Source organism: Urtica dioica, chromosome 11, assembly GCF_054948205.1.
Source record: "Urtica dioica subsp. dioica isolate 48M chromosome 11, U.dioica_male_clone48M_v1_H2, whole genome shotgun sequence".
NCBI lineage: Eukaryota > Viridiplantae > Streptophyta > Magnoliopsida > Rosales > Urticaceae > Urtica > Urtica dioica.
Window position 1 is genome coordinate 14,640,026 of NC_142766.1, and position 24,131 is coordinate 14,664,156.

Genomic DNA, 24,131 nt, shown 5'->3' on the forward strand with positions numbered 1-24,131 from the left:
TTATAAAGAGCTTAACCATAGACCATTATGATTTATCCATAACATAGATAATAAGAGGCATGGCCTCTTCAACTTTTAACCACGTTCCGTCACGTGGCGTCGCCATATGGCGACACGTGACGTCTCCATATGACGACACGTGGCAGATTTTTTTTTTTTTTTTTTTTTGTCGGAGCCTTCAATTTTTTTTTTTTTTTTGCTGGAGCCTTCTTTTCTTTTTTCTTTTTTTTTTTTGCCTTTTGCCTTCCAGTTTTTTTTTTTTTTCAATTTTGATTTTTTCCCTTACAAATATCAATATATTTTGTATAATTTTTTTTTTGTATATTATAATCATAATTACTAATACTATATCAATAACATATATTATCATTTTTTTTTCCCGATCTTTAATTATTTTTCCCTCTCTCATCAATATATTTTGTATATATTTTTATTTCAACTTGAATCCTGGTGCCACCAGGCAGCGACACGTGGAAGCCAATTTTTTTCCATCCGATTTTGATTTTTTTTTTTACTTCCGATTTTGATTTTTTTTTTCTTTCCAATTTGATTTTTTTTATGTATATTATAATCATAATTACTAATAATATATTGTACTATATCAATAACATATATTATCATTTATTTTTTTTCCGACCTTTATTTTTTTTTCCCTCTCTCATCAATATATTTTGTATATATTTTTTTTTCAACTTGAATCCTGGTGCCGCCATGCAGCGACACGTGGAAACCATTTTTTTTTTCTTCCGATTTTGATTTTTTTTTTTTTTACTTCCGATTTTGATTTTTTTTTTTGCTTTCCGATTTTGATTTTTTTTCCCTTCCAAACATCAATATATTTTGTATATTTTTTTTATGTATATTATAATCATAATTACTAATACTATATTATACTATATCAATAACATATATTATCATTTATTTTTTCTCCGACCTTTATTTTTTTTCCCTCTCTCATCAATATATTTTGTATATATATTTTTTTTCAACTTGAATCCTGGTGCCGCCATGCAGCGACACGTGGAAACCATTTTTTTTTTTCCTTCCGATTTTGATTTTTTTTTTTTACTTCCGATTTTGATTTTTTTTTTGCTTTCCAATTTTGATTTTTTTCCCTTCCAAACATCAATATATTTTGTAATTTTTTTATGTATATTATAATCATAATTACTAATACTATATTATACTATATCAATAACATATATTATCATTTATATTTTTTTTCCCGACTTTTAATTTTTTTCCCCTCTCTCATCAATATATTTTGTATATATTTTTATTTCAACTTGAATTTTGGTGCCGCCAGGCAGCGACACGTGGAGCCATTTTTTTTTTCCTTCCGGTTTTGATTTTTTTTTTTTTTACTTCCGATTTTGATTTTTTTTTCCTTCTTTCATAAATATATTTTGTATAATTTTTTTATGTATATTAATTTCTTTCCTCCCTCTCTTATCAATACATTTTGTATAGTTTTTTTAATGTATATTATATTTAATACAATTAAAAGTCTAAACTTATTTTATTTTACTTATTTTTATTTTTCACTTTTTAAAAATAGCGCGTTTTTTAAACTAGTATTTATAAAGAATTAACGATTTGAATAGACAATTATATGTATTATATATGATTTATATAGACAAACAAGATCGTATCTTCTAAAATTATAATATTCCCTCTCTTTAGAACATTACGTAGTCATCAATAAATAATAACTAGCACAGGAAAACTATATGCACAAAATAAATCTCTCGAGTGTGGGACTAGTGAAGAAGTTTGGTAAAAACTCATACAACATTCTAAATGTACTTTGAAAATAAGGGGATATATTGACTACAAGAAGTTCAAGTTGGGGCATTGACGTAACAAATTAATATTTTAGAGATGATATGATAAATAAATAAAAAACTCAAGGGGACAAGGTATAATTATAATTGCCATTTTCACGATTTTGTTTTGCATTTTATCAATCCTCTTAGTTTTTCTTCTTTCAATTGTGTTTTTCTTTTCATTTACGTGTTTTCTACCATTGTTTAAGGATCATTCGGTTTCCTCTGTTAGAGTTTCTCGCTTATTCCTGTGTGATTTTACATTGTGATCCTTCTTCTTCGTTAGACAATTACATATTTGAAATAAAACAAAAGTTTACCAACTTTAACACTAGGGTTACAGTTAAATAGGGGAATTTGTCACAACTAGGAATAATTAAGTGGTTTATCTCACATTCCTAGTTGTGACAAATTCCCCTATTTAACTGTAACCCTAGTGTTAAAGTTGGGAGAGATGGCGTTCCAAATTTTTTTTCCTTAAAAAAAGATAGATTTGGAATCCAGAAAAATCTTTATGTCCAAACCTCATTAAATAGTGCCCTTCTAAAAATATTTAACTAATAATAAATTCTCTCTTTAGACAAGATCTCGTCACTTTTGTAAACATGATAATTCATACTTGTCAAATAAAACTGCAGCATTTTATTGAGATTTGAGATAACTTGAGTTCAAAATATAAGTCGCCAATGGCTTGATTTTTACCTGTAAAAAAGCGGATTTTTTTTTCTTTTTTTTTTTAAATTAGATATTGCCACCAACAGTTTTGCCGGCTGAGAAGGGAGAAAATCGATTCAATAAAAATTAACCAATAATAAAATTGTTTAAATGACGCAAAATTAATGAAAATCAAATTAATTTAACATTGTATTAATAAAAATTGCCAAAACTTTGGCTCAATTCCATCCTACATAATGTAATAAACCGAGTCGAAAATTATAACTATAAAAATATAATTTAAACTAGCACAACACTGAACTTCGTAAATTAGAATAAAAATCAAAATCAAACCATGTATCACGAATATCCAAATCACAAAGTCTTATAAATCATAGGAAATGCGACAAAAATTTGCCTTTCGACTGCCGATATCCCAGGGGAGGAAATGCCGATCAATTTTCATGGTCATTTCAAACATTGTAACACATCGGAGTGAAAGAAAAGACATACCCTAAAATTTATGTCTCGTAGTCGAGACTAACTAAGAAACTATTAACAGAAATTGTTGGTTAAATATTCTTCAATTACAGTGCTGGCTAAAGCTCCAACTCAACGTTGGTTAAATTGTATTTCTATTACTCTAAAAACAAAGTCTACCTTATCAACGTCTTGATTTACATAAGCTTATAAACATCATTCTTTTTGTAAATAAGAAATTCAGCTTCGAGATAACCAACTAGATCGACGATGGAGCTCTTTTCACTTCCATTGAAGTGTTCCAAAATGACTGATAGAGTAACCTGCAATATGCCAAAAAAAATATCAACTTTAATCCATCGAGAAATTAAAAAATAAAACAAAAACGTAGAAACAAAACGAAAGATTATACGAGATTTTTTCACTCACTCCATCATCAAAGTTCTTGATCCAATCTAGTACCGAGCTCTCTGTTGCTTCCAATGCCTCGGTGACTTTGATTCGTTTGTTTGATAGTGCGTCACCATCGTGGACCGACTGTATTCTTTCTTCCTGGTTCTCAATCAACGGACCCGAAGCCTTTTCTCCGTTATTCTCAGGTTCCACAGAAACCCTTTTTTCATTTGATTTGGGCGCTTCATTCATAACTTCATCAGCATTTTTTTCCTGATTGCCGTCTGAAAAAATAGCTTCCATAGATTTCCCGCTATTTAGCACAGCCAAGTAAGTCTTGATGTGTGAATAACTTACCTGCCATAGTAAAATCACATACAAGTTATCCAGTCCCCTCTTACATGGTAACTCTTTGATTGTGACAAAGTATTTGAGGTCCTAAGAGCTTACATCTTCAGGTAATTCGTTCTTGATAGGCTTCAACTTATCTTTAGAGCCAACCTTTACAATAGCACTTTGAATTGCCAATAACTTTTCACGTGTTAGTCCAGTCTCATGGAAAAACCTCTTCCAGTCCATCTCTAGTCCTTCCTGGGCCGCTTCTAACAGATATTCAACAACAGTCTGTTCTTTTATTGGAGCTGATCTACCTGGGTAGTTCTATGGATAAAAAAAAGGTACAGATTTAAGTACGAAAAAAATACAGAAAGTATTTTATGTGAAATGGAAAATTATATAAAAAAAAACACACACAGCGATTCTTTGGAGTGAGAGGCCGTCTTCAAGCCACATTTTCCAAGCATCAAACTTCGCTGGTGTAAGCTTCCGTGGCTGAGTGGACCCAACAGACACTTTTTTGGCCGTTGCAGTTTGTAGAGTAGCTTCTCCATCCAAAGAAATGTCAAGTTGTTGGGACATATGCTTTATGATTTGAAGAAAATGATCTCCATGTCTCGTCAGAAAATGCTGTAAAATTAGCTTCATTTAGAGTTTTGGAGAGCATATCGAGGAAAATCTAGTAATCAATCAATTATCATTGCAAAAATCACAACTATGATGAGGCAATGGTTCGAACAGCGAAAGTTCATAAATGGTAACTTCGACAGCGAAGTAATAAAAGAGATACCTGGTTGACCCCATCGATGTTTGCCAAACGTGCTTTGGTAGATGGTCTAGTCAGTGCAATTCTTTTAATTGTCTGATCGCCACATACAGCATATCTGTAAACAGGGAATCATTACAGACAAGTAAGTCTCAGGGATCAGCTCTTTGTCTTTGTACAAAATGTTTCTGGTGACATTGAAAATATTGCTGGTAGCGAGAGTCTCACGGAGCTGTTCCGATAGCCTTAGCAACCTTCATTCGTTCTTCTAGAAGCGCGTGGTAGAGATTTATCTCAATCTGAGTAAGCAAGATGAAATTTGATTATGATGAAATGATTGCTGGGAAAATAACAAGTAACAAGGGTATGGGACTTGCTGTGACAAGAAGTCGATTCGACAAAATTTGTAATGTATATATGAACAGGAAAAAAAAATTACAAACCTCTGAGAAGCCTTCACTTTCTAAACTAGCCAGACCTTTGATTTCTCCAACATCATCAGACAGATTTAAACCTTCCTCGTCCTCTAGCATTTCATTGGTCACTGACAAAACTAGAGGCGGTTGATAATCAGGTGTTGCAGAGCCAAGAAATTCTTCCCCTTTTATGCTGACACTGTTCGCGAAAGAGATAAAGTTTCTTTACAATATTGCCTGACTATTTAGACCAACAATATAGACAATTAAAGATGTCATCTCCAGCTGATACAGGAAGTGGATATGAAAAATATTGTACCTTGTAAATTTGTATATATCACGTACAGTCTCCGTCAAATAGCCTGTGAAGTTACACATTCAACTTTAAAACTATAATCATTTTGAGCTGGACGCAACTATAATCAAAATAATATATATATATATATACACACACACACATATAAATCTCCATTCGGTGCAGAAAATTAATTAATATGATCATGGCGATAAGCATTTGGTATAACTTTAATATATTCTTTAACCAGTGTTACTTCATGCTGTTGAACATTAATGTTTATGTGCGTCCGCAAACATTGCATGCTCTATATTGATCTGTGAAACAATCTAAAAGAATCCAAATATTGCAGTCAGATATGCTGATAAACATTTGAATGTACGAAGGCAATACCATGAACTCCACGAATCATTATACATGAAGAACTCATTTATAGAACTGCCCCCCTTTTTAGGTTAGGGAGAAAAACCATTGAATGCCTGTTATTGTCCTGATGCTAGGATATATTAAGAGCCGTAAAGACATGAAGCCTACATTCCGATATTTCGTACAGTGCCGTAGAATTCTAGGAATAGGAAGTTGATTCATTAATAGCTTCCCGATATCAAGTATTTATTAATTTCGATTTATGAACCAATAAACTTTGCTTGAATATGTGAATGTTTCGTAATGGTACCAGAAGATATTAATTGGTATGCAAGAGCTTTCCACCAATTTGCCGAATACTGTTTCCCAAGGCCATGGAGCGGCAGTCGGTCAAATTCACCATCCACAATTTTTTTCGCCTATCAGTGACAAGATAAAGAAAAGTAAGAGAAAATGGGTATAGCGCTTTGAAATTTAAGAGTAAGCAGAAAAAGACTCTAATCTCTATTCGCATTAACTCATTAACCAAATTTTATCCAAGAAACACCAACAAAAATTAAAGGAAGGTACTCATAATTTAGAAAGGACATGGTAGAGACAGCTCATTAGAAACCATTAATCGACCCTGGTACTTTATCTATGCATATAACTGCTCACTATCTTACCACAATAATCAGTGAATGCTTCGTACCTGGTAATCCAAGGGATTGAAAACTTACCCGAGATCCGCGAAGAATGTCTATATACATATTCAAGCCCCATTTTCCCTTGCATGACATGATACAAGCCAGTAAAAGGAATGCTTCTTTTGACATGTCACGCTCCCTCTTCGTGGAAATGCAATTATCACAATTTCCTGCAAACAGAATGATATCCACTAATTCAATGCACATTAAAAAATATCTAAAAACATAAATATTGTAATCATCATTCAAATGAATCCGAACCACATCTATCAGAAAAATCCTCCCCAAAATGCCGAAGCAAGTACTTCCTTCTGCAAGTTGTCAGTACACAATAGTGCTGTGCAGCCATCAAGGACTCCCTGACTGCTTTTCTTTGAGTTTCCTGGTGAATGGCCATAACATATCATGAGGCAAATGATAAAAATAAAATACAAACAAGAAATAGGCAAAGTGGTAGAGAAAATGACATGACAAGTACGTACTGTTTGTGCTTCGGCACTATAGAAGTCTGCTTTTGCAAAGTCACTTCTCGAGTAATAAAGCCAACAAATAGAAGGAACGCCATCTCTCCCACAACGCCCACTTTCCTGGTAGTAGGACTCTATACTCTTAGGGCAACCGTAGTGTATCACTTGCCTTATGTCTGGCTTATCAATCCCCATGCCAAAAGCAATAGTTGCAACCATTACTTGTAGTTCATCTCTTATAAATAATCTACGGAAGGAAGAGAAAAGGCGGAGAAGTTAGGTGAGCCAAGATCCCACAGTGACAGATTATGGTGCGCTTATGAGCTAGATTATACATGAGGCATTGACAGCTTCAACAAAAAAAATATTCTACTAGATAAGAAACCTGTGGCATTCAGCACGAGCTCTATTATCCATTTGTCCATGATAAATTCCAGCCTTGATACCACAGTCCTGAAGGGACTTGAATATCTACAAAATAAAAAAATAAAAAAAAAACAGGACCAGGAAAAAAAAACAAAGGCAGATGAGAAATTCAGCAAAATCTAGATCCACTTGAAACAACATGAGAGTAAAATACAACCTGCAGGTGATAGAAAGAGTGAGAAAATAATCGTGATTTTTCGAGAGTTCATTTGCAGAGGAAAACAGAACACACCTGCTCGACATCCTTAATCGTTGTGCAATATATAATGGTTGAACCAGCACTGGCGACAAACTTCTTAACTTCTTGAACAAGCTCATCCACAGATGATAGACTCCGATTAAAAGACTTGACACCATAAAAGAGATTACTGCGATCAAATGAACCAACAGAAATATAGGGATCTTCCATCTTCAAAGAAGTTTTGATATCTTTCCGGACCCTGAAAATAGGTTGAAAATGAACCAAAATTATATTATTTTTAGCAAACTACCATTGGTCATGAATGGAAATTAATGCGTAAATATGGAAACTAAGCTTGTAAACAGAGCAAAAGAAAGATACTTCTCCGTAGCAGTTGCAGTTAAGGCCATGAAGGGAACATCAAGCAGAACACTACGTAGCTTGTCCAATTTCTTGTACTCAACCCTGATGATCAAATCCAAACACTTAAAAAGGTGAAGTAACAAAATTTTGAACAAGGTAACAACAAATATAGAGCCAGGTCAATATTGCACAGGTTAAAAATAAAATTTCTACAGCAAAAAAATAAAATAAAATAAAAACCAATTTCAGGTGCAGAAGACAATGCTTGAATGAAAAAAGGACACATGCGTAGCAAACTTAAGTTTCATGGAGTAAGAAAATCTGGAGATTAATAACACGAGCAACTGAAGGATCATATGGAGTAAGTAATTGAAATATATAATTCAAATTGTATAACACTACAGACTTGGATGATAAACAGAACACTAAAGAAATAAGCTAATCCTCAATTTATATTTTCGTCAAAGGGCTGAGTGAAGAAACTTGTCTTCTGCTACTAAAAGAAGACAGCGCAGCACAACTTCATATAATGAGCCAATTTAAATCTATAATTTATGAACAATGGATAGACATTTGACAAGCAGCCTCAATGACTCGAAATACATGTGATCCTCCCCACAAGATCGTCATTTTACATTATTTATTGACACAATCTTATATAGATGCAATGATAATAAATAGAATTATAAAATAAGAACAATATACAGGATAAGAAGAAAATATAACTGAGGATCAGCATAAAAGAAACAGGTGTATCACCTGAAATCGTGACCCCATTCCGATATGCAATGTGCTTCATCAACAGCAAACAGACAGATTCCAACATTCAGCAAATTTGACCAGAAGCTGAAAAAAGAAACAAAAATTAGGACACTGATAGAAAACATCTTTTATCAACATGCTTTATCCACAACATCCACTTTCGAGTACCAATAACTGTAATTTAAAATAAAATAAATAAATAAATGATTCCGCACGTTAAAGCTGTTGACAAACTTACCTACATTCATGTGGAGAAAAAACCCAAACACTACCACCTACAATACGAATTCATCAACCTTTATGTACTAGTACAATTTGTGTTCCATAGAAGAACTATCCCTTGCCAATTTTTTCTATCAGTTGGGTGTGTTACACCTCACAGTAATGTACCTAGTTGGAATCAGACAAGCCTTCTCTGGGGTCATAAACAAGATATTAAAATATCCATTCTCGGCTTTCTTCTGGACTGACATGTCCGTCTGAGCACTCCCAAGAAACTCCGCTTTGATGCCACGTTGTTTCAAAGCCATCACCTAATCAACCGAACAAAAAAAAAACAATCCTTAGTCTAATTATGTCCAAGGGACGAGGGTTAGAACTGGCCGAGCTAATTCAATCACATGTTCATTCCAAGGGTTTGTCATTTAAATGGGAGTGGATTGTAAACAAGTTTGTCCATTACTTATAAATTAAATGAAGATAGTGAGAATCAAACGCTCAATGATAATCCAATTCAGTATGTTCTTACCTGATCTTGCATCAACGAAATAAGCGGACTCACAACAATTCCGGTCTTTCCAACAACCAAAGGTGGTACCTGGTAGCTGTTTGGCATTCAAATACACACAAAACAGTCATCTCAAAATAATCGATTTTAAATCACGAAAAACCGAGACAAAGCCTGACGAGACCAAATATATATACTTACCACAAGGACTTTCCACTGCCAGTGGCCATAACAACCAAACAGTCCCTATGTTCTAGGACTTTCTCAATCACTTCCTTCTGGTACGGTCGAAATGAAGAGAATCCAAAGTAGTTCTGCAATCAAAACACGAAAATACAACTGATCGGTGGTTCTCTAGAGAAACGATTAAACCCTAGCTCAAAAAAAAAAAACATTGAGAAAATAGAGAAATCGTACTTTGAGAACGGACTCCATTTCTCTGAGCTTTCGAGGTTGAGGCTTGAGAGTTGAGACAACAATGGAGATGGAGGTGAGTCTTGTCGGACAGAAGAGAAACATGAAAGTCCTTGAGAGTCGAGAAACGAAACTCTGCTATGATAATTCTTCTACGAAACTGTTTAAGAATTTTAATTAATAATTATTAATTAGAACCTCTTCGGAGGCAAGAGCAAATTTCCCGCCAATATTCTGAGAAGGCCCAAAACATGACTAGCTAATGTGACTTTGGGCTTTGGAAATCGATCAGAACGGATTCAAAACGACAGTAATTGGAGAACCGACTTTTTATTTTATTTAGATATTTAAAAAAAAAAAAAAAGTAAGCTACAAAAGTACCCTCAAATTTTATTTTTAGAGAAATTGCTCAAACTACCACCTTCACACTAACTTTTTCCAATAATCCACCAAAACATAATTTTGGCCAAAAATACAAGTTGGCTCATTGTGAAAAACCAATTTTACCATTCACTTGAAATTTTCTTTCAATCTTACACCTACCTCTCCAAACTAATTAATAACATCATTTAATACCATTTTATTATATCTATAATTAATAACCTCATTTAATATCATTTGTTCATTTATCATTTAATATAACTTGTTCATCTCATATCTCTCTCGTCATTCTCTCTACAGCTAAGAAAAAAAAACCTCAAAACCAAAAGATAACCAAAACCCTAGATTTGAGCTCACTCAATCCTTACCAAAGTTGAGCTGACCCAAACCCTTGGATTTGAGCTCCGACACGCTCAAGGAAGCACGACCAAAGCTCATAGATCCGGTCACGACGAAGAACGTAGCTCCGACCAAGCACGTAGCTCCGATCCTCGCCCAAGGTTAGTTTTTTTTTTTCAAACTTTTCCTTGGTTTTTGGGTATGTTTATTATGGGTATGTTTGAGATTGGCCAAAAAAATGAGACTATTTTTGTTCTGGGCAATTTTTATTGTTTTTAGGCGAAGTTCATCAGTTGTTGACATCAGATGTCAACTGTTGACGCAACTGTTGACATCTGATGTCAACAACTGATGAACTTCGTTGATAGTAATGTCATCGAAGTTCATCAGTTTTAGATGTCAACAATTGACGATGTCAACAGTTGACGTCAACTGTTGACATCTAATGTTAACAATTGACATCAATTATTGACATTGGAAGGCAACTGTTGACATTAGCGCCAACAATTGACGTCTATTGTTGACATTGTTGACATTGGAAGGCAACTGTTGACATTAGACGTCAACAATTGCATATGAGAAATTGTTGCAAATAAGTCGCCCTCACCAATGACATTAGACGTCAAATACATATGAGAAATTGCTCAAAGTTGTGGAATGTGAATTGCATTTTTATTGTGGAATTGAATTTTGATTGTGGAATCTGTGCATTTGAAATTGTGATATGTGTGCATTATGGTATCTTAGGATGAATTGTGGTATGTGTGCATTTGAAATTGTGGAATTGCACACCGATTAAACCTGAAATTGTGTGAATTTGTTGTTGAGATGATCTATAATTGCCATCAACTGTTGACATTGAAGTCAATTGCTGACGTCAACTGTTGACATTAGACGTCAACAATTAACGTATATTGTTGATATCTGAAGTCAACATTTACTAACTATGCCTTTGTTTCTCGTTTTTTTGTATGCCGTGATGGAAGATATTTATTTATTATTCAAGTACAGTGATACTTGGGTTGAACCTGGTCAGGATATTCCCCCAGAGGTAGAAAATATCATAGTTGGTCCGCCAGAACACACAGCGCGTGCCGCCAGTAGGCCAAAAAAGAGAAGAATACCCTCTCTATGGTAGGAAGTTAGGAGGCGCAAGTGTGCGCGTTGTGGAGTACTTGGCCACAATCGTCAAACATGCAGTAGTGCTACTCGATTGTCCACGGATAATTTTTTTTTTTACTTTTTTTATTGATTTTGGACTAGTTTATGCATTTCAAACTTCTTTTCTTTAATTCCACACTTTTTTAATGTATGACGCTTTTTGAATTAATTACACTTTTGTTTAAACTGTGAGTTCTTAGTTCTTTATAGTGTATGACTCTTTTTGAATTCATTACTCTTTTGTTCAGACTGTGAGTTCTTCTTTTGTCTACACTTGATGTCTATTGTTGACATTGATGTCAACTGTTGACATCAATGTCAACAGTAGACATCAACTGTTGACATTGCTGTCCATAAAATTCATTAAAAAGGTTGTCTAAAATTCAAGTTTAAAGGATATCATGAAATGCAATGTCAAGCGTGGAAAAAGATAAAGAGTACGTGAATAAACCAAAAGAAAAAGACATAAAGACAAAATTGTTCCTAATTGTCATCCATCTCCATGTTCGATCCAACATATGTCGTTAACTTCACCGTCCCGTATCGGTATAAATAGATTGCGAACTTTTGTCGGTACATGTTATGATCCACAACCTTCTCTTCTGGAATATACCTCTTCCAGCCCTGAAAGCCACAAAAATAGAACTAAAATCAGGGAGGGAACAATAATAATAAAAAAAATCTTTAAAATAGCAACAATTGACATAAACTGTTGACATTCAAATCAACAATTGATATCAATTGTTGACTTAAATGTCAACAATTTATGTCAATTGTTGACATTGAAGTCAACAATTAAGATCAACTGTTGATATTGACGTCACAATAGACATCAATTGTTGACTGCAATGTCAACAGTTGATGTCAAGTGTTGACTTCAATGTCAACAGTTGATGTCAACGGTTGACTTCAATGTCAACAATGTTAAGATGTCAACAGTTGACATTGGTTGTTGACTTCAATGTCAACAATGTTAAGATGTCAAGTGTTGACTTATGTCAACAGTTGATGTCAACTGTTGACTTCAATGTCAACAATGTTAAGATGTCAACAGTTGACGTCAACAGTTGACATTAGATGTCAACATTTGACGTCAACTGTTGACATCTAAAACTGATGAACTTCGATGAAATTACTATCAACGAAGTTCATCACTTGTTGACATCAGATGTCAACAATTGCGTCAACTGTTGACATCTTATGTCAACAACTGATGAATTTCGCCTAAAAACAATAAAAATTGCCCAGAACAAAAAGAGTCTCGTTTTTTTGGTCAATCTCAAACATACCCATAATAAACATACCCAAAAATCAAGGAAAAGTTTGAAAAAAAAAAACTAACCTTGGGCGAGGATCGGAGCTACGTTCTTCGTCGTGACCGGATCTATGAGCTTTGGTCGTACTTCCTTGAGCGTGTCGGAGCTCAAATCCAAGGGTTTGGGTCAGCTCAACTTTGGTAAGGATTGAGTGAGCTCAAATCTAGGGTTTTGGTTCTCTTTTGGTTTTGAGGTTTTTTTTTTTTTTTCTTAGCTGTAGAGAGAATGACGAGAGAGAGATGAGATGAACAAGTTATATTAAATGAACAAATGATATTAAATGAGGTTATTAATTATAGATATAATAAAATGGTATTAAATGATGTTATTAATTAGTTTGGAGAGGTAGGTGTGAGATTGAAAGAAAATTTCAAGTGAAGGGTAAAATTGGTTTTTCACAATGAGCCAACTTGTATTTTTGGCCAAAATTATGTTTTTGTGGATTACTGGAAAAAGTTAGTGTGAAGGTGGTAGTTTGAGCAATTTCTCTTATTTTTATGCAAAATAATACCCTTATTTCCCAATTTTAAAAAACAACACATTCTTTAGTGCAAAATCAACATTTTTTTTCATTGGAAAGCAGGGAAAACCCGTTAAAAAAATAAAAAATAAAAATAAAAAAGTCTCAAATTTTTTTTCAAATTTCTTAAAAGATACGTTTGGTCTTACACTCTTACTTTGAACTTTTTTTAACTGATTAGATAGTTAGACTATAATTTTAAGTTTTAACACTCCATTTAATCTTTAGAATTTCACTTCTACTTTTTCTTGTTCATTATATCTTAAATTCTCTTTAAAACGTTGCTATAACCTTGTAATTTGTTTCAATAAAATTTGCCATCATATTATATATAAAGTTTATATTAATTAATTTCAACAAATTTAATCTTAATCAACTTCATCAAATTTAATTTTTAATTGACTATAAAAATCCATCTTAATTAATTTGTTACGAATTCAACTTAATTAACTATAAAAATGCATTTAAGTTTTATAAGAAACCTTATAATTAATCAATTTATTTGAATAAAATCAAAACTAAATTCGACCATGAACCCAATTTGGACCTATAATTCACACTTTAAACCTTTTTTATTTATTTGTTTGGGTAATTGTTCAATAATATAACATGTCAATCAAATCAAATGGTTTTTAAGGCAAATAAAATAAGTTGGATAGTCTCTAGACTCTCTCCCAACATTAGTGATACCTTAATAAGGGTCAATATATCACCCATCATAATTTAGTAACAAGTTCGAATGACTTAAGCATGTGAAGGGAAAACCATAAAACAAAAAAAAAAAGGTGTAACAAGACAAAACAACAGATTATTCACCTACTTCAAGTTCAACAATTTCTTAAATTTTCTTTTGCTTAGTAGACCGTCTTTGGAACTTCTGGTTTATCTCATTCTTCAATTCGTTTTCTACTGCGACAATCTGCAAAAAGCAATGAGGTATTAGTTTCGCTACTACATTTTCAAGAGCCATCTATGGTTGATTCAATGATGGAGGATTAATGCATTGACAGGTTTATTTATATGTAAAAGGAACATATAGAGTTTTAGTACAAAAGTTTGGCTATGAAAAATAAAATTATGGAACAAAGTTTAAGTCTTGGTATGCCTTACGTATACAAGGTACTAAATGTGTAAGACTTTAACCTCCCAGTTCAGAGTTCAGACCTAATATGAAGTGACCAAGTGAGAATAGGATAAGCCTGGAAAATAGGTTTGATAAAAAAAAAATGAGAATCCAGTCTATTTTTCTTGTTGTGTTCGAATTGAGGAAAATTCAAGGAAAAGAAAATATGAGGGAAAATAAGAAAGAAAATGTATAACAAAAAGCGAGATTTCATTTTCCTTTGAAAATCCATCCAAATTTGTACACGTGAAGCCCACATGTTGTCTCTGTTCTCATCCTCTCTTTTTTCCCCTCAAATTTTCTCAACTTCCAATCACAATATAGAGATTTGATTTTCCCTTGCATTTTTTTGCTTCAAATTTTTTTTCCCTTCAAATTTTCACTATTCTATGGTAAAATCTGAGTTCTAAAAGAATCTCCACATAGATTCTAAAAGCTTTAGCATTTCGTGAGATTAGAGTGACATGCTCTCCTTGTTTCTAATGGCTTGAGTTTTAAGGATAATAACAAGGTAATTCTCCTTTTTTCCCCACACTAGCTTTAAGGTGGAGACAAAGAAAAAAAATGAGAATTTCCTGGTCGAGGTTTCACTAATACTATGCCACTAAAAAATCAATGACCTAACAAGATAACAATAATCATTTAGAATGTCCAATTACTAGAGGGGTTTAGACTCTCCTGTAATACCAGTGAAAAATGAAACTAATGACAGACTAAGCAAATCATGATGGTTCAACATATTCCCAGAACTTCCAAAATGTATGGGTTCAAAAGCGTCTATGCTCACCACTTAATTTCGACAAAAATATTTTACATCCTGATTAGTAGAACCAAACCTAGAATGATAATCGGAAAACCCTATCCTTCTACGCATCTTTAAACAAACAACCACGGAGAATTTTAAGACTACGCATGAACAGACTCGTGACATGTACAAACCTGTAAGTAGCAGAGAATTCAATGGCGTATCGAATGTCAAACACCTACAAAAACAGCTTCCGATATTCTTCCGCTTCTTGAGCCATCTCCTCGCGATTTCTGTCCTTCCTATCCTCGTCCAAATCGAGCTTTTTCTTCAACTCCTTCTCTTCACCGTCAATCTGCTCCACCGAAAAAGAGAATAAAGGTAAGGAAAAATGAAAAGAAAAACGCAAAACACAAAACAAACAAACACCAAGCATCTTAAACAAACAAACCGCTTCATATATATCATCGTTGTTCTCAAAATCGCCACCTTTCCGAGGCAGAATATGGACATGAACGTGAGCTACGCTCTGTCCCGCCTGAGGCCCGTCCTACGTTCCAACACGACCAAAGAATCGCAGAAATCAGTTTTGTTAAATCAGCACAAACACTAAAGCCAACTAAAACCTTTACACCGAAGAATCAATTTATCCGATCATAAAGCCTAATCCTCACTTGTATTGTGAAAGTAAGAGATGAGGCTTTGTGGTAGTTCTCTAGCGGAGCGGCGATCTTGTGAGCCGCGGCCCACAGATCGGTGGTCTCGTCGGCGGTGAGATCAGCGAATCGCTTCACTTCGCGCCTCGGACACACAAGCACGTGTGCGATTTCCCCATCGTCAAGGCATGCCAAACTCAAATGCTTCGTAAAATCATAAAAAAAAAATAAAAAAAATAAAAAAAATGATCCTAAAATCGAAATAGTTCAGTTGCAAGAACGGCGTGTTGGCGTTCGAATTGATCACGACGCGAAAAGGATATGACCTGCCAAGGAAGATTGAATTACGATATCAATACTTATGAAACTACTAGATTATTCCAGAAAAAAAAAAAAAAAGAAAAAAAAGAGAGAGATCGTGGTACCAGGAACAACGGGACGGAGATTGACGAAGGCGTAGGAAAGCGGAGTGGTGTAGAACACTTCGTCGCTGTGTATCTTGTACGGACCGAAGCTATAGCTCTCTGTAGCCATCTGTTACAGTTCTAAGTCAATCAATGTACGATAAATTAAAATATATATATATATATATATATATATATGAAAAAGAGAGAGCGAGTGTAAATTACCTTGGCGGTTATGGTGGTAGTGTTAAATGTTTTGGCGGCGGAGAATCGGCGGAGGCGTATGGAAATGGAGGGTTGTGAGTAGAGAAGACGACCGATTTGAGGAAGGATTGATGGAAATGGAAGAAGTAATTGTTGCAGCGATGACTGCTTTACCATTTGGTGGTGTTGGTCTTTTTTTAGTTGCATTACAATACAATTTGTTTAAAATAAATTTCATAAATATGCTCGGAAGTTGGAATATGTTATGCATTCAAAATTATAATTATTTTGGTCTAAAATAGAAAAATAAATTTAATTTTAATATTGCGACATTATTGCGTTTTTTTTTTATTAAATTTAATTATAAATTCTATTAATTATTATATATATTGACATTCCCAAATAAGTACAACAAAATTCACGAATTACCTTGTATTCAGAGGGGGGGCGTAAATGTAAATTCAACTCTTCCGCTCTCCCATTGAATCAAACGGCTCATACAATTCCTCAAGCGCAAAATAACCAGACATTCTCATAAATAAATAAATAAAACCCCATTTTTTTCTCTCTCTCATCTATCCACACACAAAACACACACAACAGCGCTGCAATGGGGTTTAGCGCGACCGCTATGGTCAGCAATGGCGGTGCTTGGAACATGGCGTCTCTGAGATCAGCTCTTCCTTCTCCTTCTTCCTCTTCCGTGCGATTTCATGCGACCTCAACGACGAATTCGTCTTCAGTTTCGCCGGCCCGGCGAGCCAACCTCAAGCTCGCTCTTCGCTCTTACTCAGGCCTCGCTCCTCTTACCCCTCACATATTCGCTACTCCTGGTAAGCTCTTTTTATCATTTCACTTCCCATAATCCCCACAATTTCATATATATGCGCTGTAATCTGTCTCTGACCAAAGGCTTGTGCGTATCAATCTGTTTTTGAATTTTGCATCACGAACTACATGAATGAGAATGACTAGAATTGGTGTTCAATTGATCTTCACCCTAATTCGTCGAAAGTTTTTCAAATTCACTAAATTACCGCGTGTGGAATGTTCCGTAACATGAGGTTTAGTTCATCTCATCGCCAATTAGAGTGTAGTGTGTGTACATGTAATCTTAAATCCTCTTAATTCACGTCTCTTGAGATTATGGCTTTTGGACTCAACAATCTTTGGGTCAGATATCATGACATAACAATCATAAAGTCCTGTGTCAACCGATTTTGAGTAGGCTAACTAACATGGTGAGTTTCAACAAAGTAGTGACACACACAGGGACGCAGCTAGAGCAAGTGGTTAGGGGGTTAATTTGAAAATTAGTTAACCGTTCTAAAAAAACACGGGCAACTGGTCAAATCTTTAATCATTTAACCGTTCAAAATGGTTAAAGATTTGACCGGTTAACCATTTTCCCCACTTTTACACCATGGTAACACAAACACTGGTCTTATCTGAACGCAACAAGGATATAGCAGATTGTAAAATCACACCTGACATCGGTTTCGCGTGCCTATCTTGCTCCAGGGGCAAGCTCCTCTCGACTCTCCTTGTGTGTAATTACGGCTTATGCCTTAATCAATACAAGTAGTTATCATTTTAAAAAAAAATTAATAATTAACCGGAACCACCAAAAACTTAAAATATTGAAACCAACGGTAAATTAGTTAACCGTTCTAAAAAGCACGGTTAACCGGTCAAATCTTTAACCATTTTGAACAGTTAATGGTTAACTATTCAAAATGGTTAAAAGGTTTAACCAGTTAACCATTTTGTTCACCTTATGATCTTATCTGAACCCGGTACTACTAATATGACACGAAAATAACAAGAACAAGAAGCATCCCACTTTTTGTCCATTTGAATTTTTTTTAGCCTAAAATTTACAAATCAGCCCCCCGCACTCAACTTTTTTTCGCATATTAACCCCCTCCTAACTTGAATTATTGGCTTCGTCCCGGTATACAGAATCGGAGAGCTACGAGGTGCGGTTCAGGATCATCGACACGGGAGGGAGATTCTCGGCGATGAGGCACGGGAGGCGGGTGCCGAAGCTGAACCGGCCGCCGGACCAGAGGAAGGCGCTGCTGCGGGGGCTGGTGACGCAGCTGCTGAAGCACGGGAGGATAAAGACGACTCGGGCGCGGGCGAGCGCGATGAGGAAGTTCGTCGACAAGATGATCACCCTCGCCAAGAACGGCTCCCTCCACAAGCGCAGGCAGGCCCTCGGCTACGTCTACGAGAAGCAGATCGTGCACGCCCTCTTCGCCGAGGTTCCCGAGCGCTACGGAGAGCGCAACGGGGGTTACACCAGGATCATCAGGACCCTCCCACGCCGCGGCGACAACGCACCCATGGCCTACATCGAGCTCGTCTGATAACCCCCCCACTAAACTTGCTTTTGTAATTGTATCATTCATCCTTCCTCATGTAACAACACTTTATTTTTGTTATTATTATTATTATTTAGTGTCGTTGAGTTTCGCTAGTTTGATTTGAACTTTGAAGCGAACTGGACATTTTTTTTTTCTTTCATTTTTCACTTCTCAAGCTATGTGTTTGGTTTCAATGCCCTTAGGTGGGGTGTTTTTTTTTTTTTTTTTTTTTCGGTATTGGGTAGCTAAAGTTGGCTGATTCTAGAAGCAAGCAATGGGATTCTCAATTCATAATCAGAATCGAGTGTGGGGAAACTAAAAGATTTATCTAAATATCCGAGTTCGATTTGACTGAGAGACAAATTTGACGCTCAACTTGCAGGGAAAAAAAAAAGTAGATTTGCGGACACCTGATTTGTGATCCAAAGGTTCAAAAGGTTTAATTTGAGGATACATTTAAACTTGTGATTGGAGAATCACTGAATTGAGTTCACGTTTTCAGATCAACGATTCATTTAGGGTCGGATTCCATTATCGTATGTGAGCCGAATGGTGGTGGAATAATTTAACTTGCCATCTTTGCCTTGTTGGAAAGACATTTTTGAATTCTCGTTACATGAAAAAAATAACAAAAAAACCAAAAAAAAAAAAAGAACTAAGAAGGCACGACGGAATTTTCCAGCATTTTGACGGTCAACATTAGTCCGATGATCTAAGTTAAGTAGGGATCTCATATTGTCTCTAAAGTGTTAGAAAGATAGAGCCTAATTTATATGAGTAAAAGAAAAGTCCCACATCGGATAGGGATAAATCACTTTTGTAAGCTCCTTAGTATATAAAAGAAGTTCTATAGGGTGTGTTCACCCCAAAATAAGAAACACTTGTATACTGTAAACATCTCCTTATTGAGTTTATAGTGATTGTGCAGCGGCAAAGTTGATGTAGCTTTCGTATTGAAAGTGAACCATTATAAATTCTTGTGTCGTTGCTTTGCTATTTATTTATTTCGTTTTCTGTTATTAGAACTTCTAGGTTTGCAGTTTCTTTAATTTCTTAGTATGCTCTGTGGTTGCGGTAGTGTTCGACCTTCCACATCAGAAAAGAATTTTTTGAAACGGAGTGTGGCTTGTGGAGATCACGACTTGGTCATTAGTTGCGCATAAGAAGCGACGGAGAAGACGATGGGAGGCGAAGAAGGCACGGTGCGCGGGATCGGGAAGTTCGACGGGTCAGACTACGCATTCTGGAGGATGCAGATCGAGGATTATCTGTATATTAGAAAGCTTCATCTACCGCTGAGCAAGAAACTAGAGAAGATGGACGAGGCAGAATGGAATCTCCTCGACATGCAGGTTATGGAAGTTGTTCGACTGACGTTGTAGAAGAACGTAGTTCACAACGTGACGAAGGAGAAGACCACGGTGGGGATGATGAAGGTCCTATCAGATATGTACGAGAAACCCTCGGTGAACAACAAGGTGTTTCTGATGAAGAAATTATTCCATCTGAAGATGGATGAAGGCGCTGGAGTGGCGGCGCACGTGAACATATTCAATGCGATTGTCAATCAGCTGACATCAGTTGAAATCGAGTTCGACGAAGAAATGAGAGCTCTGATCCTGCTCACTTCCTTACCAAACAGCTGGGAGCCGATGAGGACCACTGTTAGCAACTCGGCTGGAAGCGCGAAGTTGAAGTTCAACGACGTGCGAGATCGCATCCTTGCTGAAGAGGTCCGAAGGATAGATTCTGGAGAGGTCGCGTCAAGCTCGGCCTTACACGTGGAGAACAAGGCCATAAACCACAACAAAAATCAAAATCGAAACTCCAGAGGCAGATCGAAGTCGCGGAACGGGAGAAGCCAATCCAAGTCCAGACAACCTTTCGAGTGCTGGAACTGTGGCAAGACAGGCCACATCAAGAAGTACTGCAAGGAGCCGGTGAAAGAGGAGAAAGGCGGTGCCTACGCCGTCACTGAAGATTTAGCAGATGCGTCACTGCTAACGGTGGACAGCTCGGTTGACTCTTGAGTGCTCGACTCAAGAGCATCTTTCCACACCACTCCCAACAGCGACATCCTGGAGAATTACGTCGAAGGAAACCACGGGAAGGTATACGTGACTGATGGCGAGCCTCTAGACATTGCTAGTGTCGACAACGTCATGCTGAAGATGGGAAACGGGCGACATCGTGGACCTAACTTTCATCGTGGACTTGGCGGCACTGGCCTGCTCTTGGCCGGGGATTCTCAACCATAAGTCTAAGTCAATGGTCATGAGGTCTTGACACAAACTCGTAATTTATGTCTTTTCGAAGTTTTTTTTACTAAGTTTTGAGATGGACTTCACTATAGATTATTGATGACGTTTTTCTAGTAGGAATGTCATTTTTCTATGACGGCGAAAATGATGCTTTTGAAGGGTCATGTAATTGTAAATATATTGCACCATAAAAAGTTTGATTAAAAAAAAAAAATTACTGCACCATAACTAAAAAGAAAATAAACTGATAAAAAGTCAGGCAAGTAGCTTCAATATATTATACACTATGCTACACGGGAATGCGATTTTACTGTGGGCGCGCGCGTGTACAGATGCTATGTAGATAAGGTACATTATCTCTTACATATCTTATCACACAGAAAGAGAAAGATAAGTAAGACAAACGCAATTAAAACCTCGGTCACGTCTTAACTCCGGCGAAAGAAGAAGAAGAAGAAGAAGAGGAAGGAAAAAAAGAATGAACGCCGTGGCGACTCTCGGTCACGGTTGCTTGTCAGCCACGGTCAAGGCAAACCACCATTTCCATAGCCCAAAGCTCAAGGCCGCCCAACCACACAAACTCTTCTCTCTCCCAAATCCAAACACGAATACAAACCAAGCGAGTCTCGTTCTCTCTTCTTCCAAGCCATCTCGCTTCGCCGTCAAGACCGCCGCCGATTCCAACGGCAACGCGTCCTCCGAATCCAAGGTGAGCACCGGATTCAGTTTTTTTTTTTTTTTTTTATGTATTTTCGTTGGACGTGATTTGATGAGTTTGGGTATAGGAAGAGGATGGTGGGAAGAAGAAGTATTACTTCGTGGTGGCGAATGCGAAGTTCATGCTGGACGAGGAAGAGCACTTCAACGAGCAAATGTTCGAGAGGCTTCGACTGTTCGGGGAGAGGAATATGGAGCAGGATTTCTGGCTTGTCATTGAGCCCAAGTTCTTGGACAATTTCCCCAACATCACCAACCGACTCCGAAGACCCGCCGTCGCTCTCGTCTCCACCAACGGCACTTGGATCACGTAAATTCCCCCGAATTCATCTCTGTCATATGTTTGTAACTGGATTTTACTATCGAAATTGAAAATTTGACGGGAAAATGTGAAAGGTAATCAAAATTATCCGTTGTGTTAAAAAGTCGAGAAATTTATAAGGTAAAGATTTTCCTCGATCCAAAGTGTATGCAGTACTCTGCAGACCATGAAAGCTTGGTTTTTGTTGTTGCTGTGTGTATATATACCATGTTATGGAGAGTTTGTGTAAAATTAGAGCAAGTAAAAGACTTGTTGTCATGAGGTTTTTTTGTTTCAAAGTCGTCATGCGGGTTTGTGTGCAGGTTCATGAAGTTGAGATTGGACAGAGTGTTGGAGGGTAGCTTCGAGGCCGAGAGCATGGAAGAGGCGTTGGCCTCAAATCCCACTGATATCAAGTTCGACAAACCCAAGAATTGGGTTGCCCCGTACACCAAATACGAGCCTGGTTGGTGGGAGACCTTCTTGCCTCCCGGATCCAAAACCAAGGTCAACGTATAGAGAGGTCCTCTTTATTTTCTTTTCTTTTTTTTTCATTTTCTTCTTCTTTTGTTTACCTTTTGTTATTATTATTTATATTATTCGATTCTCATTTTGGTATGTTTCCATTGTTTGTATTACTACTACTACCTAAGGTTGTGTGAGACTGTGAGTTTGATAGTTAGCGGGGGCTCGGTTAGTAATTAATAGAGTTTATGATTTTCGATTTATTAGTAGCTGAGATATGTGTTAGTTTCTTTGGTATCTCAACACTGTGAGAGGCCTCGTTGGAGAGCAAAACTCTGCTGAGCTCGGGATCATGTAATAGTGACCGAACTAACTTGTGAATCTTACTGAAGCTTGTCGATATCTCAAATTTCTTACCTGAATCAAGCTATATTTGTTACAATTTTGTTTAATCTTTTGTCTCAAATTCGTTGACGCCGCATCTTTTGGGATTTGTGTTTATTCTAGTTCAACTTAAATCTGATCATAGCAAAGATAGAAGGGGAAATCGATATACAAGTTTGAGTCAAGGAAACTGTGAAAGTATCATGGGGTTCCATTTCAAAACCAATTGGTAATGAGAGGAGTAACTCATGACCTTTATAAGCTCTTGTTAGTTCTCATTCAATGTGAGATTCCTAACATAAACCAAATTTGAGGGGTTTGTGACGATGAATTAGTGCTTAAGCAACATTGGTTAGAATTTTGCGAATAAATTTGTCTGTAAACAAATGTTGGATTTTCATCTCGATCCCCACCTTCTCTGCAAAAATGTATGAAGCGAAAGCACACGGCTCGATAACTCGAAAGCCTTCTTATAAAAGAATAAAAAGCAAGTGTGGGATTCGTGGGCGTATTTGTCGGTCTTTAATGGGGTACCTTGATGTAAAGCTCTCCACGACCCAACAACCTCAATGAGCTTGAGTGTCGCCTTCGCAGGCACGCATGGCGAGCATACAAACTCGAAGTAGATTAGTGTGTTGTTCGAGTTTTGATAGACTTGGACCAGTATTGTTGCGGACCAATGCTATGGTTGCAAGGAAAGTCGAGGTAACTGTGCACTCGATAATGAAACGACATTCGAGTTTAGCGAAAACAAGCACCATTCAAGGATATACCTCTATGCCAGGAAGTGAGAAATGCCTCATGCAAAGCATACTCAAGAAATTGGGAGGCTCTAAGGAGAGTGATCGAGTGCTTACGAGACCCATAATCAGTTTAGAGAAAGGTCTCGACGACCTTTGTGCAAATGCACCGCAAACAAGCTAAGTAGTCTAGATGGTTATGAGAAGAACCATGTCTCTGAGGACGAATAGTCTTTGGAGGTATTAGGTCGAGACGAAGTCCAAGAGATAACAATTGCCAAAGAGGCCGTGATCAAGTTGAGAAATCGATGTACGCTAACTAGTTGGATGGAATGAAAGATGAAGATCCAAAGGCACCGAAGAGTCATTTTTATGTGGAAAACAAGGTGTGTGATGATAAATTGGTAGGACTCCAAATGGTAGTTACCATAGTGAGTCAATATTTGGGGTTCAAGGACGCCAACAAGATGAAGTGCAAGAGGTGCTC

General features: G+C 36.4%; 4 protein-coding genes across 5 annotated transcripts; 2 read left to right on the forward strand and 2 right to left on the reverse strand.

Annotated features, from left to right (window-relative positions):
• Positions 1-2,929: 2,929 nt before the first annotated feature.
• LOC149381510 (uncharacterized) lies at positions 2,930-9,731 on the reverse strand. Its single transcript, XM_089601928.1, has 20 exons — positions 9,562-9,731; positions 9,346-9,458; positions 9,166-9,241; positions 8,808-8,950; positions 8,415-8,501; positions 7,674-7,757; positions 7,344-7,551; positions 7,071-7,156; positions 6,701-6,932; positions 6,480-6,600; positions 6,252-6,388; positions 5,843-5,951; positions 5,191-5,233; positions 4,899-5,070; positions 4,684-4,754; positions 4,480-4,573; positions 4,107-4,319; positions 3,804-4,013; positions 3,390-3,710; positions 2,930-3,283 (listed from the first exon to the last, which is right to left on the reverse strand). The coding sequence occupies exons 1-20, from the start codon at positions 9,661-9,663 to the stop codon at positions 3,158-3,160; spliced, it is 2,748 nt and encodes a 915-aa protein (XP_089458054.1). The 5' UTR covers positions 9,664-9,731; the 3' UTR covers positions 2,930-3,157.
• A 4,228-nt stretch (positions 9,732-13,959) lies between these two features.
• FHIT (FRAGILE HISTIDINE TRIAD) lies at positions 13,960-16,668 on the reverse strand. 2 transcript variants are annotated; one of them, XR_016293965.1, is made up of 7 exons: positions 16,429-16,668; positions 16,223-16,333; positions 15,818-15,964; positions 15,595-15,693; positions 15,338-15,498; positions 14,440-14,474; positions 13,960-14,194 (listed from the first exon to the last, which is right to left on the reverse strand). XR_016293965.1 is itself a non-coding variant. In XM_089602177.1 (6 exons), exons 1-5 carry the CDS (start codon positions 16,612-16,614, stop codon positions 15,382-15,384), a joined length of 660 nt encoding a protein of 219 aa, XP_089458303.1. In that variant the 5' UTR covers positions 16,615-16,668; the 3' UTR covers positions 13,960-14,194; positions 15,338-15,381. The 2 variants fall into 2 exon arrangements, 1 of the variants encoding a protein (XP_089458303.1); XM_089602177.1 differs by lacking the exon at positions 14,440-14,474.
• Positions 16,669-16,929: 261 nt separating this feature from the next.
• LOC149381512 (Ribosomal protein L17 family protein) lies at positions 16,930-18,970 on the forward strand. Its single transcript, XM_089602099.1, has 2 exons — positions 16,930-17,240; positions 18,370-18,970. The coding sequence occupies exons 1-2, from the start codon at positions 17,018-17,020 to the stop codon at positions 18,777-18,779; spliced, it is 633 nt and encodes a 210-aa protein (XP_089458225.1). The 5' UTR covers positions 16,930-17,017; the 3' UTR covers positions 18,780-18,970.
• Positions 18,971-21,348: 2,378 nt separating this feature from the next.
• EMB3143 (YCF54) lies at positions 21,349-22,972 on the forward strand. Its single transcript, XM_089601819.1, has 3 exons — positions 21,349-21,746; positions 21,823-22,064; positions 22,379-22,972. Exons 1-3 carry the CDS (start codon positions 21,516-21,518, stop codon positions 22,572-22,574), a joined length of 669 nt encoding a protein of 222 aa, XP_089457945.1. The 5' UTR covers positions 21,349-21,515; the 3' UTR covers positions 22,575-22,972.
• The last annotated feature ends 1,159 nt before the right edge of the window (positions 22,973-24,131 follow it).

Bases quoted from the DNA above. Each gene is read 5' to 3' on its own strand.
- LOC149381510 (XM_089601928.1), bottom strand. From the start codon at position 9,663: ATGTTTCTCTTCTGTCCGACAAGACTCACCTCCATCTCCATTGTTGTC. The intron at 4,755-4,898 runs GTTTGTAATTTT...TTGCTTACTCAG, and splicing joins AAAGTGAAGGCTTCTCAGAG to ATTGAGATAAATCTCTACCA. The intron at 4,320-4,479 runs GTATCTCTTTTA...CTAATTTTACAG, and splicing joins ACATCGATGGGGTCAACCAG to CATTTTCTGACGAGACATGG.
- EMB3143 (XM_089601819.1), top strand. From the start codon at position 21,516: ATGAACGCCGTGGCGACTCTCGGTCACGGTTGCTTGTCAGCCACGGTC. The intron at 21,747-21,822 runs GTGAGCACCGGA...GTTTGGGTATAG, and splicing joins ACGCGTCCTCCGAATCCAAG to GAAGAGGATGGTGGGAAGAA. The intron at 22,065-22,378 runs GTAAATTCCCCC...GTTTGTGTGCAG, and splicing joins ACCAACGGCACTTGGATCAC to GTTCATGAAGTTGAGATTGG.
- FHIT (XM_089602177.1), bottom strand. From the start codon at position 16,614: ATGCAACTAAAAAAAGACCAACACCACCAAATGGTAAAGCAGTCATCG. The intron at 16,334-16,428 runs GTAATTTACACT...GAACTGTAACAG, and splicing joins CTACCACCATAACCGCCAAG to ATGGCTACAGAGAGCTATAG. The intron at 15,694-15,817 runs GTGAGGATTAGG...GTTGGAACGTAG, and splicing joins CTCTTACTTTCACAATACAA to GACGGGCCTCAGGCGGGACA.
- LOC149381512 (XM_089602099.1), top strand. From the start codon at position 17,018: ATGGGGTTTAGCGCGACCGCTATGGTCAGCAATGGCGGTGCTTGGAAC. The intron at 17,241-18,369 runs GTAAGCTCTTTT...CCCGGTATACAG, and splicing joins TCACATATTCGCTACTCCTG to AATCGGAGAGCTACGAGGTG.